Below are 14,575 nucleotides of genomic sequence, written 5' to 3'. Positions count from 1 at the left end.
ACAGGACTGTTTCACAGGATGCAACCACCCCAACCTGCCCTAACCCACCACTGATCCCACTCCAGTCACAGATCCCTGGAGGTCACCACCCTCCCTGTCACTGTGCCCACCCTGGCTGGGTCAGTGAGGGACTGACAGCAGAAACAGAGTCTAAAGCCTCAGAAAACCTCAGGGCTTCTTAAAAGCAGCACGGAAGCATGGAACTAAAAGTGTTTCACTTATCCTACCCTAACCTACCACATGAAGCCTCAGAACAGTAACCTAGTTGCTCAAATCCTTTCTTTCCAGTTTTACTTCCTCTCCACAGGCTGAAGGTTGCATGCTGTAGTTTTGAGACCCACCTAATCGGCTCCATGAGATGATTGGCTTTGGATTCCCTGTGGCTACACACTCAAGTATGACAGTTTGATGAAGAGATGCTGTAATGTTTTGAGGACCAGCTATTATGGATGGCTTGTGAAAAGGCTTCAAGTCAGAGGCTTTGCAGGAGGGGAAAAAAAGAAAAAGAAGTGAGAACAATTTAAAAAAATTTCAATTGAACATGAAATAAAACTTTTTTTTAAGGATGCTGAAAGGCAAATTTAAACCAAAATCTTATTCAGTAATTGTGGAAACTTACACTGAACAATATTTTAGCCACAAGATAAAAGGAGGCAAAATTATTATTTGGACAAGTGGTTCAGAGAACACTTACAGCTCTTTCAAGCATCTTAACAGTTTTTGCTACAACATGAAAAAGAACATGATGACATCCAAAAACCCTCAGGTGGTGAGTACCTGGGATAACACTCAGCACTGCCTCGGTGCTTTTACGTCTGTTGGCTGTTGTTGTGGCAACACATCGGTAATTCCCAGCATCCCTCTGTTCCACACCATAGATCTGAAGAACTCCTGTAGGCAGAGCCGTTATCCTGTCATAGAAACCAAAACCAGAAATGTAGATCAACGTTCAGCCAGTGAACATCATCATGGAATTAACTACTTGATTTACAAACAGCCATTGCTACACTGACCTGGGAACAGCAGCCTGCAGACTCAGAAACATTCCCAATCCATGACTCACTCCCTGCACTTCTGATCTACAGGCGAAATTCCCCCCAGCACCAAGACGAGAGCAGAGGAATTTACTTTCAAGAAGCAGATTTTTCTCACCCTCTGAAGGAACCATTCCAACCTTCTTTAGCCAGCTACTACATTCCTATTATTCAGACTGGCTGATTTTTTACAGCAGGCTCTGATATAGGGGCATAATAGTGTATGGTTCCCAGAAACCCATCTATGGTTTCAATTTTTATTTTTTCTTTTCACCTTCCTTTGCATGGCAGGTATCTTAGACATGTTCAACCAAATGGGAGTCACTTCAAGGAATACAAAGTGGACAGGGAAAGAATCTAGCAGGGAGCAGGCTGTATGCTTCGAATTAATCAGCTCAAGAGAAGTCCCCCAGCACAGAATTTCCCTGCCATCAACTGTTTTAACTCAGTTTTCTGCACATATAATTCTTTATTGTTCCTCTAAAGAAAAATAGGTTCAGCATCAATTCTTCAGTGAAAGCAATCTTGCTAGTTCAAAGCACCCCCAAAGCCAAAGTTCACTTATTCCATTCCCCACTGCAATTCCCATTCCTGAGGATGCAAATTTCATACAAAATTCACCAGTAAGAATTCAAAGCTGACTGATTATTGTGTGAACAATAGCAGGTGACTCTAGTCTGCACTCACAGCAACTATTCAAAATTAATTAGCAACACAATTATTACCAGCTATTTTAATAGTTGACATACTATATACATGGAAACTGGCTTATATAGTGGCACTGCCAGTATTCAGATTTTCTTCTCGTAGTATGGTCAAAATGATAGCAAAAAATAAATTACACTGTAAAACTTGCAACTCTCCATACCTGTCCATGACTAAAGGTAAAGTTGTTCGATTCACTTCCCATGTCACAGTGGCAGGAGGGTTTGCTGTTATTTTACAGGCAAATCGAGCTACTCCACCCTCTTGGACCTCAGTTGAAAGTGGCTGGACTTCAAATGCAGAAATGGCTGAAAATAAGAGAACATAAAAGTTAATGGGCTAAAGTGAAAACAAATTCCCGATTAAATCAAACTCCAGTTCACAGATCAACTTATAAAAACACCCAGAAATACTTCAATAGCCCTTTTTTTTTCCTGTATGCAAAAAAAGGTGGATCTAAGTACCTTGTCAACTTTGGTCAATAGCATGTTTTCATTGGTTGAAGGCTTACTTAAAATAACTTTGCTTTAAGCTAAAGCATAAAAAAATGAAATAGAATTAAGCATACAAATTGACTGGCATGCAGCTGGAAACCGTATCAATTATCAAACTAACAAAGTTCAAGTCAATTCAACTAGTTTGGGACTGGCCCTGTTACGCTTAAAAAAAAAATAAAAACTGACTGCAATAGAAAATTTCTGAAACAACATTTGGTTCCTGGCAGTCAGATTTCAGTCCCTTAACAATACTCGCTTTAGTAAAAGCATCTGCAGAGTTGTACGAGTTCATGTGTGGTAAGAAAAAGAAACCAAAACCCCATAAAGGTCTCAAAATAAGCTTAAATATGCAAAAACACTTTGATCCCAACAGCCCGAGCAGTCAGCACGCAGATGCCTGATGCACAGAGCAGCAATGTGATTTTGAGCATTTACAACTAAAGGAGTTCACAAAATCGAGCCAACTGAAGTGGCAGATCAATAAATAACCTCCAGCCAACAGACAGCTAGGAAAGCCATCAGCAGTTGAATTTCTTTACTCAAAAAATAAAAAGCCAAAGGGAAAGGAATACAAAACCCCCTAATTAATTGCTTATTTACTGCCACTTACAACATGGCTAATGGAAAGCACAACTCTTCAGAAGGAACTCCTTCTGGATAACAACACAAGTAATTTCACACACATTTCTACCCCCTGTAACTGCAGAGGGAACAATCTCTGTAAACTCAGTGGTAGTTATTTGGGGTTTTTTTCTAAAAATCAGATTTTAACTAAATTTCCACTCCTGTATAAATTATACAGACACATTATTTCAATAAACTAACACTAAGTTACCCATCTCTTAATATTCAAGCTTTGTATTTAAATAATTTCTCTATTTTACTTGTTTATAATCGATACCTTTTTTTCATTCTATTTACTCTAACACGTTCTCAATAATGCCCTTCTGCACGATGACACAATCAGTACTGATGCACACCAGGCTCCTCCCTGCCATTTTCACACTCCTGTACAGCATCCATAGATTAGTACTGGAGTGTGAAGGAAATGCAAACTCACCTGGTTGCTCTCCTCTCCACATGCAAATTAACTCCTAACATGGGCCTAACTACATAAATTAAGGAATCCTGTTACTGGTATGCCTATTTCACTTCCCAGGTCTGAATAAATCTGCTTTTTGCATTCCTGGAGTTGCACCAGCACTGCTGGAATGAGTGTCCCCAGTCATACCAGCAGAGTGAAAGTGTTGCAGCTTTGTGAACAGACCTCCCAAAGACTGTGATTAACAAGACAACAGAACCACCTTGAACAGTAAAATCACCTGAAGGCAGTTGGAGCCACGTGATGCAAACACCGTGACCACTGGAAACCAGGTCTGGCACCTCAAATGTGGTTCACACACCCAGAATGAAAGCAGAGATGCTCCTGGTACTCATTTGATGACCAACCCCGTGATTTTGGCAGCAGGTGTCCACGACCCCACACACACTGTTCACCTTCACCACAGACAGAACTGGCCTCTCTCAGCAGCAGAATTTAACCCAATTCCCCACGTTCCACTGTTTGTTCTTTCTTTCCCTTTTGGGCAGTACCAAATTCAAGAATAAGCACATTAAAACCCCCACAACTTGCATAAAGATGGTACAATAGAAGTCTTACATTTAAAGCCTGTTGGGGGAAACACAAAAGCAGTTCTCCCTTTAAACAGATTTTCTTTAGAGAGCAAAAGGAATTATCAGAACTAAAAAAGAGACATAAGAGGTCCTTGCCTACCTGCAAAAGCTCAGCTTCACAGAACAGACTCAGTACAAGTCAAATGACCTGCACGTACACCAGGTTGTTCCCATGACTCTAAACCTTCTGCATTTGTTTTATGCTGAATTTGTTGCAATCCAACTCTCCTGTAGTCTTCCACCACAGAAGAGAGGCGGAGGGAAAAAAAAAGGAGAAAAAAAAGGCATCCAGGCTTGTCTTTCTTAACCCCTGCCCTCCTTCTCTGTTTTCATTGCTCCCTACACAGACAATATGTGTTCACCTGGAGTTAAAATAGAATTTCCCTAGTGCTGTTCTTAACAGATTTTCTAACAGAAAATACAGTGCTTTGCATTCTTCATTTATTTACTGAAAGTATGATGCAGCAACCTAGACAAGTCCGCTCACATTTCAAAATAAAGTCTCTAGGAATGTAATAAAGGCACAGATTATAAGAACAACCCAAACCAGCGCAACATGAGTTTCAGAGCCATCCTGTAGCACAGCTGCACCACCACTGGCATAAAAAGGGATCATTTTAACAAGACAGAAAGGTAATCACACAGTCTTACTGAAGCAAAGCTCCTACACACCTTTAGAAGTTTCATCTCCATTGGAACCAAAAAAACAGCATCGAGAATTTCCTTATATTGGTATGATTATTTAAAGGGACAGAATGAGACAACAAACCCACAATATTTGGTTTTCATTTATGTATATACAAAGAGTGATTTATTTCCATGCATCCTGTACATTACAGCTGAAGATTAAAGACAGAAGTGAGACTCTCAAGAACAACAAAGGAAACTGAGGGCAATTAGTATTTCACAGAACACAAAATGTAATCATGACAGCAGGCAAGAACAGGTTCAGCTACAGAATTTAGAAAGTCCCGTGAAAGTTGTTAATTGAAGCTGATATGTAATGAACATTTTTCTACCTCAGCAGGAACAATGTATTTCCTCTGAAAATTCATCTTTAAAGACAGCAAAAGTCAGAACTACGAAGAACTGCATAAAATCTCCAGAAAAACTTATTAATGTCACTAAACACAGTTTTGGAAACAAAAAATCCCCACTTACCTCTTATCTAAATTCATACACTGTCTATCAGTTTAGCTCAATACTTGCTCCTTCTGTATCTTGTTTCTTTATGCAAAACTCTGGTTTCTTCTTAATTCTGACTTTATTTGTTCCAGTAAAATCTGTTTTTACAAGTCTACTGCTGTCTCGTGAAACCTGACCTCTTTGTAACAGGCTTGTTTTCATGGCAAGTGCTGATTCCAGCTCAGAACCCCAAGAACAAGTCATTAAAGCAGTGCTGTTAAGAGGCCAGAGCTCTATAAAATGGATAAGAAACAAAATCTCAAGAGACATACGTTGTTCCCAAAAACAACCCTGCAAAACGCAATAAATGTAAGTGCCTTTTTATTTGAGTTTTCCTCCCTTCTTCTGCAGTCTATTTAATCATTTTGTTCCCAGATTTATAGCCAAAAGAAAATGATTCAATGCTACTCTGAGAAGCTGATGCTGCCATCCTTTTTAACCTGCAAGATACCAAATGCTGCCTACAGAACCAGAAAACAATATTTAGAAACTGTATCTATTTTATAAATTCCTGCAATTTATGTGTTGGGAAAGTGTGTTTGTATAGTTACTTTTGAGTATGAATATCTTTGCAGGACAGAACTGTGTGGTTTATGCCATCAATGTTATCTATGCAGAGAGAAATCAGATTTCAGTTCTGGTAGGAGTTCCCTTGTTTACCATTGAGAAAAATATCCACAGGTTCAAAACCCAAATGATTACTTGCTGTGATTAAACACTGATTAAGTGTTAGAGAACCACTGCTGATGACTCCTGCACCATATACTGGGATTGAACACTATCCTGCATGCCTGCAAAAACCTCCTCTGTACCTAAACAGGTTTACACAGATTTAAGGTACAAAAAAGTAAAACTTAAGAAGCTTGTTCCTCACACCTTTTGCTTGTTTGTTTAAATGCACCAGCAGTCGTCCACTCACTTTAATTCTTAAAAAAGAAGAAACACAACACACTCCCATTTCATTCACTCCTGAAATGAAGTCCTGAAGTTTGCTGCCACACAAATCTGGTGACCTGTTCCCTTACACTCTGCACTTTCTACTCACACACTTCATGTCATTCAGTGATTTTCTGAATGAGCTTTCTTAAAAGGCAAAAGAAAGTCCGACAACCTACATGTTTATTACTGTTCCATCACAGCTGACACTAGCCCAAGACTGTACTACAACTGTAAAATAAAGAAAGGATGGAAGATAAAACCCCTGAACTGAAACAGTAGCACAGTTTTCAACGAACCAGAATGCAGCAAATATTGAGAAACTCGGCAGCACACGACACAGTGACCACTTAATGTTTCTCAAGAGATAATGGCCACTCAAGGGGATGAACTGCTCAGCTGGAAAGAACAAAAGTGCATAATGCCATTTGTAGAAGGTATGTGTTAATGCTATTGAGAATTTCACAACAGCCCTAACCCTTCAGGTGGAAACCAAGAATCTTTCCGTTTAAACTCTGAGGTGAAGAGGTTTCACTTGAGAAGAATAAACTTGTATATTAAAGAAAATGTCTAGCAGTTTTTCCAAAGAAATGGATTTCAGGGCAGCACATGACTTTTCCTTCTTGATCTAATTTTTGTGATGTTCTCTCTCTGAAAACGTTTTGGTGCCAAAGCCAATTTGCACATATTTTCTTGGAGTTTTGTGCAATTTCTCAGTTCTTGCAGGAGCAAGGCTTAAATCAGATTATAGAGGAAGTTGTGCCATTGCCTTTTGGCTATATAGACACACATTTCCAATTATTTTTACTCAAATGGCACACTTCAGTCTAGATCTGGATTGGGAATAACCTTTATATGAGTATACACTGACAGATCCAGACCCATCACAATTCCCCTCATTTCTGAACAAGGACTCGGAGTACACAGAGCTGGAGCTGTCATCAAGTGATCTAATGGGTGAATCTCTCCTGAGTTTCCCAGCTGATGCTAGTAAAATTCTGCTTAGTACATGCAGTTCAGAGGTGAATGTCACACAAATAGAGCAATATGGGTAAAGATTTTCATAACTGAGTGAAAAGGCATTACTGTGAAAGGGCATTCTGTATGTGTTACCACAAGCACAGTGATTGTTTTTACACTCACCCTTAAAAGTTTTATCAAGTGTTGTTTGACCTAGAATTACTACTTTTAAAATGTGAGGCATAAAAATGTGAGATTTCAGAAGAAAACAGAACCTCACCCGTAAGGAAAGATTAAAAGAGCTGGAACCTGATCAGCTCCAGGAAAAGAAACTGAAAAGAGAAGTGACGGTCTTATAAATACACAAAGAAGATATCAGAGAGAACAAGGGGTGATGACAGTCATTAATCAGTAAGAACAGAAAAAGCAGGAAGAGGTTTTAGCTCCAGCTCGGTAAGATCAGGTGAGGTTGCTAAATGGAAATGTGTTGGCATGGAGTAGGCAAACAAGGGAGGCATCTGCATCTGCAAAGACTTTATCTCACTCATTGTCTGCACAGAGCTTTTCCTCCTCTAATGGCTATTATTTAAGGCAAACAACTGAGTTTGAGATGGAAGGGAGTTCCATCTGTAAGAGGAAGTGATATCATCCAGAACACATTTGGCCCTTTCAGGCACAAAGGAAAAGTGTCAGTTCATGATGACTGTAATAAAAGACTGTAATTCAAACACCATACTGGTAATGGCAATCCTGTAAATTGCCAGAGATTTAACTCTTCTGATAAATTGGAAATGTAGCTTTTTTTTGCTAAAGTCAGCTGTTATTTTTAATTTCTGCCAGAATGGTTGGGAAAACAACTTTAACTAAAAAATGCTTTTTCTAGAACCTTGCATTTTAAAGAGATACTCTGGAATTGCATATTTTTGTGCTACTATTGCTTAAAACTTTAGTTTCATATACTTAATCAAGAACCATAGATAAATGCAGTGCTGAAAGCCTGACACTTAAACTTAATTGGAAGAAAATTAGTGGGGGTTTTTTCCCCCAAAAAATTAGAAGCATCACAAAGTAAACAAATCATACAGGCTGCTGACTTCACTGCCAAGATGTTAAGAACTCAATGAAAATTGTGGAGAGCGCTGTATCAGGTGCTTAACTTATTGCACTAGAATTTTTAAAGTGTCTTTTTCTTTCTCTGTATTATACCCTGGCAGTAAAGGCTACCACACATTGACATGTTAATGAGCTGCGATAGCCTAACAAAAAGCAACTGATAGCAGTAAAACAGCTGAACAACCATCCTCTCCTTCTCCCCAAAATATAAAAACAGGGAAGGGACTGTGGTATTCATAAAATCATCCCAAGCCTTTTCTCAGACATAACTCGAGGCTCTCAAGATGTTGGTCCTTCTCACTTGCACGCTGAGGAACACCTGTAGTACAAAAGGGAGGAGAATAATGTCCAGTGCTGTTCCAGCTCCTCATGCTGCACACCCCAGAGCCCTTGCAGGAGAGAAGAGCAGAATACTGCACATTATCCTTATCTAATACACAAGCAAGTCTTAATTACAGGCTGAATCTCTAACCCCAGAACCCACAGATTTTAATGTCCTTGAACTAACGTGGGCCCAACCACACTTTCACTCCCAGAAAGACCTGTGGCTCCCAACTGCCTTTCCTTACATTTCAAACAAGCTTTTCCAGACAATTGCACTTCCAAAGACAGCACACATTTTAAAGGATTATTGAACCAGTTCACCACAATTTTAAAACCCATACACGTGTGTGTATATGGTGTAACTGCAACAGTCAAGAGAAACCACAATCTTTAAGCCATCCCACTTCACCTCACTGATACCTTGGGAAAAGCTTTGCTAGAATGGCACCTTGCACCCTCTAATCCCAAATTAAGCTAAATCCTTTTAATGTGCAACAAGGAGATTGCTGCTATTAATCCCTGGATTTTAATGAGGTACTAACACTAAACTGTTAGCCACGACTTTAAAAATCAGTATTCGCTTGAATTGCCTGGAAATGTGGCCATCCCTGTTAAAGGGCATTCATTTTACATTTCTGTTTTGTTTCCCAGCTTCATATTTTAGCTTTAAATCCTGTCTTTCCTTTGTTCTATTAAGCTGGTTCCTAAAAGCTCACTCTTAGAAAGAAGACAGGATATAGACCTAAGATTACATGACAGACTAGTTTGCCATTAGGATGACAGGCAATTTTCCAATAAGAAAAAGAAAATTATTTTCCTGGAAAACGTAGAGATTGCACTTAAAAAGGAGGGCAGGGGAATGACACCTAATTCAGATATTATGTAACAGAAGAGAAATATCTGAAGGAAGAAAGAAAGAAAAACAAGAGAGATGGAATCTAACAGCAGTGTTAAATACAGAAAAGAGCTCCTCAAACCACAGTATCCTGTCAGTTTAAAAGCCCTTATAGCCAGGTGTAGAGTTTTTATTAAAAACATTGCCACAAAGCAGGGCTTGGTTGTCACATAAATTAGTCTTTTTACGCTAATTTTACACTATACAGAAATATTTCAGTGCTGTTCAGGTTCTTTGTTAATATTTTTCTCCAGAAACCTGTGAATATGAAGGTCAGTAGCAAGCAGAGAGCATTTCATGAGAAAAAACCCTATGTATTTACAGAACAACTATTATGCTGGCAGGATGAAAATTCCACAGAAAAATCTTAAGTGCACATTTAGCTCTAAATATATCCTGCCAATGCCTCAGAAAAATCAGGAGGTTTTCCTCAAGAAGAGTATTGAAAAATGCCTCTGTAGTCACTCCAAGTGAAACGTCCACAAAAGAAATGTTTATGCCTCGACTTACTGAAATCAAATCTGAGGAAGAAAATCCTTCCCTTTAGCAGCAAAGCAAAAGGCTTGAGTTTAAATTTATCAGAAAGTTTTCCATAAAAAATTCTAGTTCAAGACAAAAATGTAAATTTGGGTATGGTAACAAGTCATGTTTCATTTAGTCTACACCGAAATGAAAAATAGTCACAGAAATAATAATAATGGTAATGACCTTTTTAATAAAGTCTCTCTCTAGATTGTTCAGCAACAGAGAACAAACACCTGCTATGATTCCTGGAAAGAGCATTTGTCCTATCACTATGTTTTTTGTGAAACAGATTACACTGTGTATTTTCACAGATATTTCTTCAGTTAAACATATTCGCAGGATAAATGTAATACACCAATTTTCTCTTCCTAAAATGAAAAGATAAAAGAAATGTTCCTCTATGATTTTACCACTATGAAGAAATTCTTAGATTGTGACAGTATGAACACCATAGCAGCAGTTTTGAAGCTGATAGTTCAGAATTGCGTTGAAAAAGGAGCCCAGACTCAGACTGTTACAATTAAATAACGGGGAGGTTAAACGAGACTGAAACTGCCACATTGATTTGACACTATTATCAATAATTGATATGGGACCCCTTTTAATCTCTCTATCCCACAGATTTTTCTTCACCATTTGCCATGTAGAATCTCCTTGCAGGCATTTTAACATTCTAAGGAAGGTGGATCAGAGTTACAGTTTGTACAGAACAAAATCATATTCGACAGTGACGGTTCTGACGCTCTGGAAATCCCTGCAGAGTGGGAAACTACAGAGCTGCAGTTTTATGAGCCACTACCTTAGCACTACAACTTGGGTTCATCTGGCTTTTTTTTTTTCCCAAGCCAAAGGACAGATTTCATCAAAGCACGGCGACATTTTGGGAGCTCCTGGCACAGCTTATTGGCAAACATGCATTTCATAGTCACAAATCTGGAGAGTTTGAAAGCCAGGCATCCAAGGCTGCTGACTCATATTGCTTCATTTTTTCCAACCTGTTGACCAGTAGGAGTGTTAGTCTTGATAAGCTTTGAATCAAGGCCTTACCTTAGAGAGAAAGAGACCCTTAATTGAGAAAATACTGTGCCTTCCCAATTTTCTAGATGATGTGTGCATTACACCAGAACTCAGGCATGTATTGCTTTGTTGAGATCAGAAGAAGGAATGAAAAAAGTTTGGAATGAGAGTCGTTCCAGTTTGGTTTACTAATCTTTACCCCAAAAAATTCTTATATGAGTGCCAAGTATGCCAACACTTAGCTGAAACACAAACCTAAAAAATAAAAAAAAAGTAAATCCAAAAGGTGCAAATATTGCAAAAAGCTACCAAGATTAGAAATCCCATTTCTGCACTGTGAAAGACACAAGCTCAGAGAATGAGCCAGGTTTGGCCATGAAATTTGACGTTGCCTGTAGACAAAACTGGTCCTTCCCACCATGTGCTCCTCACGTTTCAGTTCACAGAACAGTACTGGCAGTTGTAGCTGAGGAACAAATCTTTCTGAGGCATTAGCCTGCAAAACCCTTTCAAAGTCACATTCTGAATTTTGGAGGGACCAGCAAATGCTCTCTGGACATGGGGGTAATTACAGAAAGCTTTCACTGATAAATACCAAGAAGATCTCAGATGAGGTAATGAGTGAGGATTTGGGCCATCTGCCCTTTCTGCTATTCTCAATTCATTACTTCTGCTCTGGACAAATCTCCTTCAGGGCCCTGATGCTCAGCTGAAGGGTGAGCTCCTTTGCAGAGCTTACTGCAGTTTACCTCCAACAAACTGCCAGGCAACTCCACCTGGGAACTGTTCTGCTAAAACTTATCATCACCTTATTGCAAAAACATGTACTCCTGGCCTACCATACATTTAGTTCTGCCACGAAATTAAATAATGAGAAGGAAATGCAATAAAGAAAGTAATGGAAAAATGAAGAAACAATGGTATGTTCTAATTTTCCATTCCTCCCTCATATTCTTGCCAGCTTGCTGGCAGATCTCTGAGAAGTGCAATGTTTGGGCAATGATTTCCAAACTAAGATGCAGATCAGCAGGAATTACTCTCCAATCTCTGATAAGAAGGGAGAAAATAAGACATTAGCCTCAAATCCCATACTTACAAAATACAATGCAAAACTATTTCTTTGTGCATTAAAATCTTTGCGTAGCAATCACCATAACTGCCTTTCCTCCACCCAAAAAAAGGCATTTGCCCATTCACAAACTAGCCACTACTTTTCTGGTGCTGAAGAATGCTGTAATCTAAAGGCAATGAAATGGAGAAGCAAAGAGGTCAACAGCCTGAGCACCCTTGAACAAAAGTTCCCTTGGAGATGTCAGCTGCAATCTCATTTGTTTCCTCTAACACTTTCAGGTCCCCCTGCTCCTTTCTTTAAAGCTCCTAATTCAGTGGCTGACAAATGATCATTTAAAAAATCTCTGTACAGGAATAACCAAGTCCAAATATGTCCACTGAAGATCACTAAGCTCTCCACCATTTGGGCTGGGACTAGATTCTGTAAAAGCCTTCATGGCCACCCACAGACACAGTTTTCACCAGCTTCTCAAAGTTAAGACCAGTCTGAAGTTTCATGTGTAGTATTTTCTTTTCCTGAAAACTTTGAAGTCAATTAGACTATTCTGGACTAGGTTTTCAGGGAAATGTACTCATTTATTCTTTCCTGCAGTATATCCTTTTATTCCTTCATTCTTAGAGTATCCTCAGAAAGTATGAAATCATATTGTCTTCTCCACATATAGAATGGGAGTTATTGTGAGCAAGTTTCTGATCTATTCTACTGCAGAAAATCAAGAGAAGAGGACTTAAATGGATGTGTGTTGAAGACAGTTGACAGGACAGGAGAAGAAACTTAAGAAAAATACCCCAACATCCCAACACCACTCACCACCCCCAAAACTGAGAAGAGCCTTTTCCTTGTCCTGATTTTGCCACATTTGGTCTTGTTTCCATTAAAAATAAAACAAAACTTTCTTCCCCTCTTGCAAGAACTCTTTAGAAATGCAAGGTCAGGAGACAGGGTCTCAAAGACAGAGAATCATCTTTGGCTGCTCTGGACCAAAAGAAAAAAACAAAAAGGGAAGAAGAAAAAAAGAAAAAAATTAGGCATGTGGTTCTGGAACAGCTTCCCTTTGGTGAGACAGTTTTGGAAATGCACCCCTTCCTGCACATATGGATATCTCTGGAGGTAGAAGCCAACCCTACCACTGCCATTTATCTATTGGCTCAGAGGCTTTCAGTCCTATAAATGTTTGTTTTCTGGGCACAGGACACATCAAATAGCACAACAGACTCTCAACACTTAAAAATGTGGCTGGCTGTCTAAGCTTCCCTTCTTGGGCAAAACTGTGAATTCAAAATTATTATAATGAGCATCAGCATCTGACACTGATTAGTTTTTTCAAGGATGAAAGCAATCATTTCATCTCAGGATATATTGTACTTTATGAAAGACGCTCTTTCCTTTTCTAAATGGGCAGTATATGTTCACTGTAAACTTTGCACAGTGCAAACAGAAAGAGTTCATAATTAGAATGTCCACTGTCAAGAAAAAAAACCTCAAAACAGTCAAAGAAATTTGGCTCCTCAGAAGTCAATAAACACCCACGAAAAAGTTCTTTTACATGCAAACCAGTAAGTACAATGTGACAAGGTGACTATCAGACTGTACTGTTGCCTCCTCACTTCTTCAAACCACTGGAACAGACACAGAGCTTGTTATCTATGACATATTAATGTGACAATAAATGAGATCCTGGGCAGCACCCATGTGCTACAGAAAATAACAGGAAGATCCTCACTGACAAAGTACCAACCCACAAGTGCCTTATTCTACAGTATTTTAGTTTCTTCTCCCACCCATCAGGTGCTCTTAGAGCCACACCAAGATGAGGATCCAGAATTGCAATGCAAGGGCATGCATCAGAATTCCCTGTCTGTGAAGGAAGAAAGTACAGGATAATACACCCAGGTCTTTCTATTTTACTTTGGTCAAAGTAGGTAATGATATTCCAGCAATGCCACTTTCTACCTCTTGCAGCCAGATGCAAGCTATTCACATGACCACACATAATGCCTTACTACACCTCAATTATTTAATAAGACCCAAAAACATACCACTACCACCCCTCCCAATGAAATCAGACATACATATCACCTCAGGAGTCATCATTACCACTGTCTCAAAGGAACTAAAAGATTGAGGCTTAGAAAATATGTGGTTCTATATATTCAACAGTTTATTGATGGTGTAAATGCCATACCCTACTGAACCATGTAAACAACCATGAGAGATTTGATCTTTTCACTTCTGAAGGCATCCCAGCTGGGGTTTTCCCTTCTCAGTCTATCTATCATCCAGGCACCAGTGTGTGGCCACAGAAGGCACAATAAATGCTAATGCACTTATCAAGGAATTCCCCTCTGCTCTTCTGCAGACAAGAAGCGTAGGAAATAGGAGAGAAAAGGCACACAGTAAGCCACATTAACCAGCTTCAAAGCTGTTCTACTTGTGTGGCTGCCTGCATTCAGGAGAAAGAACACACCACTTTCTCCCTTGCAAGGCCTGCTTTCCTTCAGCAGTTTGCCAAGTGATTGCCTTCTAGTATCTCTGCTTAATCCTACAGATGCCTTTCTTTGGAGTTGCTGCCATTCTGTGAAGAATTAGTTCTGCTTAATAGCCCAACTGTTGCATAGGGAACATCCAGCACAGTTTT

General features: G+C 39.3%; 1 protein-coding gene across 1 annotated transcript in view; it reads right to left on the bottom strand.

Moving 5' to 3' along the window:
* PRTG (protogenin) overlaps positions 1–14,575 on the bottom strand; it is an 82,379-nt gene that overhangs the window by 49,408 nt on the left and 18,396 nt on the right. Inside the window, exons 3-5 of the mRNA XM_064668722.1 lie at positions 1,903–2,047; positions 778–911; positions 342–479 (exon numbers count right to left, since the gene is read on the bottom strand). Of these exons, the coding sequence (XP_064524792.1) occupies positions 342–479; positions 778–911; positions 1,903–2,047 (417 nt within the window). The remainder of the gene's footprint in view (positions 1–341; positions 480–777; positions 912–1,902; positions 2,048–14,575) is intronic.

Source organism: Pseudopipra pipra, chromosome 12, assembly GCF_036250125.1.
Source record: "Pseudopipra pipra isolate bDixPip1 chromosome 12, bDixPip1.hap1, whole genome shotgun sequence".
NCBI lineage: Eukaryota > Metazoa > Chordata > Aves > Passeriformes > Pipridae > Pseudopipra > Pseudopipra pipra.
The sequence above is the reverse complement of the archived record's forward strand: the minus strand, read 5'-3'. Positions and strand labels throughout refer to the sequence as shown.